The sequence below is a fragment of the Egretta garzetta genome, unplaced genomic scaffold, assembly GCF_000687185.1.
Source record: "Egretta garzetta isolate BGI_Z169 unplaced genomic scaffold, ASM68718v1 scaffold179, whole genome shotgun sequence".
Lineage (NCBI taxonomy): Eukaryota > Metazoa > Chordata > Aves > Pelecaniformes > Ardeidae > Egretta > Egretta garzetta.
Window position 1 is genome coordinate 338147 of NW_009270001.1, and position 4426 is coordinate 342572.

A 4426-nucleotide genomic window follows, 5' to 3' on the forward strand; every position below is an offset into this window, starting at 1 on the left:
CTAATTTACCTGGTTGTGTCGTTCCCCCCCCCGCCCCCCAGCCTCCACCTTGATACTTGTTCACCCAGGCAAAGAGATTAATAATAGTGAAGGCAAGGGATTTCTTTCGATTATTTTTTCAATGCTGGTGAAATATAGTGGATTAAGAAGGCGAGGAGATTTAATTGCTATGCAGAGAGGAACAATGCTGCAGACAGCCGCAGCCAGCTCATCCCGCTCCGCTGGAAGAAGCTCTATAGGGAAGTGAACCTAGTTAATACTTAGCTGCTTATTTTGTCCTACCTGCTCCGGTACTGGGACCGGCCTAGTAACTGGGATAATCATCTAGGACATGAGAGACCTCAGCTCAAGGCTTTGATCTGCTCTAACCTTCCTGTACGACTTTCAGCAAACCATTTAGAAGTCAACACAATTAAGGATTTTTTAAAAGACCCCAGATCTGTGGCCGCCGGGACTTACACACCTTGAAAAGTGATAAATATACAGCTCCAAATCAGGCCTGGTCCCCAAAAGGTACAAGAATTACATTATTTTCTAACTTGTATTATAGGGACAGAGGGCAGAACCGTAGCGTCACTTAAACCGATGTAACTCAAATGAAGACGATATCGGCTGTGAATAAAACCAAGAGCAGAAGGATGCTCAGTAACCAGAACGTGCAGACTCAACATCTGCTCCCTGTAGAAATCAATGACGAACCTCTCGTTGGCTTCAGCAAGGTGCCAGCTCGGGCTAGAATTACAACACGGCATAAAGAAGGAAAAGCAGTTGGCTTTCGTGGGTCTGTGTGACTGAACCCAATCAAGAGCAGGGCCGAGACTCACCAGTCAAGTTCTGCCTAAAGAATTTAAGCCAGTACCTGGTCTCTGGCCCAGCCTGGGGTACCATACCTGTCCCAGTTGGACATCTGGCTCTGGTTGGCTTCCATCAGTAAAATATCATCAATCTCATCCTCAATCCGGAACGGATGCTGAGACACTGGTTCATCCTCGGGGCAGGAATACGGACTCATGTACGGATGCTGCAGACCCATCTCAGCCGTTAATCGATCCATAGGGTTAAATGTCAGTATTTTCTCCAGAAAATCAATAGCTGCGAAGCAGAGGGAAACAAGCTCGCTAATTCCTCAAAAGCAATACCAGCTTCCTTTCCAGGATGAGCCTCGTGAATCCCCTGTAACAAATCCCCTTGAAGTAAGGAAGGCATTAAAGGTCACATCCCGTGAGCATTTAAAACAGGCACTTCTGTCCTAGCTGCATCCATCTTACCCCCCAGGGGAGCCATGGGCTTGCAGAGGAGCAAGCCTGCAGCCCGCAGGTGTTGGGTTCATCCAGCAAGGCAGGAGAAATGACTGCGAGAGCATCGCACCTCCATGGGACAGCATATACACGTTACACCCGGTGCTGCGATCCCGGGTTCCCAGAACGTTAAGCTCGTACCCCAAAAAGACCTTTGGATGGTGTGGGGATTTGATTCCACGTTCTCAGATCCATTCAACAAGCACCTTGCGTTTCAGACACCTGATTGCACTTCTTTACGTGCAACCGAAGCGGGCTTAGATTTAAAGTGCAATTTTTAAAAGTCCTCAGCATGAGCAACACTACAAAATCATTTTACCATTTAATATTTAAAGGATCCTGAGTGCCTAAAATTATTTTAGAGAGACCGTGGAGCATGAACTCTTTCTACAGTGATGGAGGAGGAAATTAAGCACAATTAAAGTGACTAGAATTAACTCTAAACGTATAGGGTTTATTGCGATTTCTTTGATGATTCCTTTTACTGAGATTTCTGTGAAAAGATCAAATCCTGTCATTAAAGGTGTTGCTTATTCAGTTGATTCTTGGTGCCTGAAGAGTCCCCTAAGGTTCAGACAATACAAATAGGAACGCGCCTTTCTTCAGTTACATCCTCTGCACTGTACCTTCAGAAATCACAGAATCACAGAATGGCAAGGGTTGGAAGGGACCTTGGGAGATCATCTAGTCCAACCCCCCTGCTAAAGCAGGTTCTCCTAGAGCATTCTACACAGGACTTCATCCAGGCGGGCTTTGAATATCTCCAGAGAAGGAGACTCCACAACCTCCCTGGGCAGCCTGTTCCAGTGCTCTGCCACCCTCAGAGTGAAGAAGTTCTTCCTCATATTCAACTGAAACCTCTTATGTTTCAGTTTGCATCCATTGCCCCTAGTCCTGTCGCTGGACACCACTGCAAACAGACTGCTTCCGTCCTCTTGACTTCCGCCCTTAAGATATTTGTATGTGTTGATGAGGTCCCCTCTCAGTCTTCTCTTCTCCAGGCTGAACAAGCCCAGCTCTCTCAGCATTTCCTCATAGGGGAGATGCTCCAGTCCCTTTATCATCCTGGTTGCTCTCCTCCGGACTCTTTCTAGCAGTTCCTCATTAAAGACTTAATTGTGTGAATGGGATCGTTTCTTTAGGGGCAAAATCACCCAGCAGAATGGGCGGGCCATACCTATTGCCTCAGTGCTTAAACATTAACCAATATCCAATTGTCTCCCACGGGATTATTTCATTGCTTGGACTAATTAAGTAGGAAGGAATCAATAGCTTCGTAAGGTCACTGACTGCGGGCAAGAAGCATGGTGGAACGATATATTGCGAGTTATATATTATAATATATTACCGGTCAGAGAGGCAGGAAAACGTCGATGAATTATGTAAGGGGTGCAGGTGACCTTTCTTCCCGCAGTAACGACAGGGAATAAATTCATTCCCGCTTGCCGGAGGCTGACACAGTCCCTGCGTAACCCGGGCCGATGGGTATTGCATTGCCAAGCCCATATAGCGGGACGTCTTATAATGAAGGGTTACGCCAGCAAGCATAAGCCGGGCTTGGTCTTGACGTCTTTCCAAAAGCAGGTGGCCAGATTCACCAGCCCGGTTTAAACCTTGGAAGGAGCTTAAGAGCTGGCTCGGAAGGGCTCAACTCTGGCTGCCGCCCTGCCTACAGAGCTGCTCCAGGCAAAAGTTCAGGTCCAAAAGCCTGTGGTTTGCAGCCCCGTCACAACAACACACTGCTGATATTTTTTAAGCTTTAGCCAAAGGAGGGAAGCGGCTGAAGTGGTGTTCAAGCATTGCAGGCTGCGACAGGCTGACGTGAGTGATGTCCAAGCCTCGGAGCACTTGGATAACGTTTCTGCCTGTAGCAACCATCTCACGGAGTTCAGATATTTGTGAAGTAAAAGCTTTCATTTTCTTGTACGATACAATTGCGTTCATGCGAAAAGCACAGCAAGAAAATGAACAGGGCTTGAAAATAACCTCTGGGCTAAACCCTCACAGCTCAAGAAGAGGCAGAGGAAGGCAGGGATGCACCTTGAAAGTGTCTTGGAGTACTCTTAGAAAACTATTTCACCCTTGTTTCTGTATGAGCTACCTGCAAGAAAGCTACTGCATCATGAAGGCTGTCCTGCAGCCCACGCCTGCCCTGGTGGGACAGTGAGCAGGACCTGGGGGGACAGCGGTGGGGATACGTGAGCTCCAGGTGGGAGCAAGCATTGCAGCCCCTCATTCTCATTCACCAGCATTCATGCACTTGGCCTTATGGGATGATTCCTGTGATCCCCTCTGGGGAAACAGGTCTGAAAACACGGCAGCCAGGGCACGTCCCAGGAGAAGGACATTGCCGAAGCCAGTGGGCTCTACGCTACCTTCACTGTCCACTTCGGGGAGCAGCTTGCGCAGCGGCTTCCTCACTTCCCAGGTGCTGTTGATGAACGTGGGCATCACTTTGAGCAGCTCCTCTTTGTCTTCCTCGTGGATAACGGGGATTGTCTCCAGAATAAGCTGCATCTGTTCCAGCTCGTGACCCCCTAAATGGGTAGAAAACAGGCGGTGAGTTGAGACCCAGAAGTTAAATCGGGGTGGGGTGTGGGGGGGTGGTGTTATCGGCTGCCTTCCTGCATGGCCACCCCCCTGAGGTGAGCCACGTCACTGCAGTGCCCCATCTCCCGCCAGCCCCTCCATGCTGATCCATCCCTGCCTTAGCCACCACTCTTTGCTCCAAGGAAAATGTGGTGGGACTCCCAGCCGGGTCAACTCTTTTTCAGGGTGTAAGGGTTAACCTAGACAGTTTGCCCTCCTGGTGTAATCACCCTGAGGCTGCCTGTGCAACTTTTTGACTAACCTGGCCATCTAAATGGCTATGAAGCAGAAACCATGCCCGACTGAAATCATGGGGCATGGGACCTCTTATCCATCGGTGGGGTCCATCCTGGAAGGAGACAGATATTGGCTCTAATGGCCTCAAAACTGACGACCTTCTTTAAGCAATACTATGGCTGGGCTTGTTCATAACCCCGAATGAAGCACCCCGGCTCACACCGCCGCGGCCAGGCCGACGCCGTCACCACGTGTCCCTGCCACACACTGTGACACACCGAAAAGAAAAGACACTGTGTGCA

At 49.2% G+C, this 4426-nt stretch overlaps 1 protein-coding gene across 1 annotated transcript in view; it reads right to left on the reverse strand.

The window, feature by feature from the left end:
* Positions 1–4426, reverse strand: part of MAPK4 (mitogen-activated protein kinase 4) — a 22802-nt gene that overhangs the window by 1732 nt on the left and 16644 nt on the right. The window contains exons 3-4 of the mRNA XM_009647681.1: positions 3674–3835; positions 891–1092 (exon numbers count right to left, since the gene is read on the reverse strand). Coding sequence (XP_009645976.1) covers positions 891–1092; positions 3674–3835 — 364 coding nt within the window. The remainder of the gene's footprint in view (positions 1–890; positions 1093–3673; positions 3836–4426) is intronic.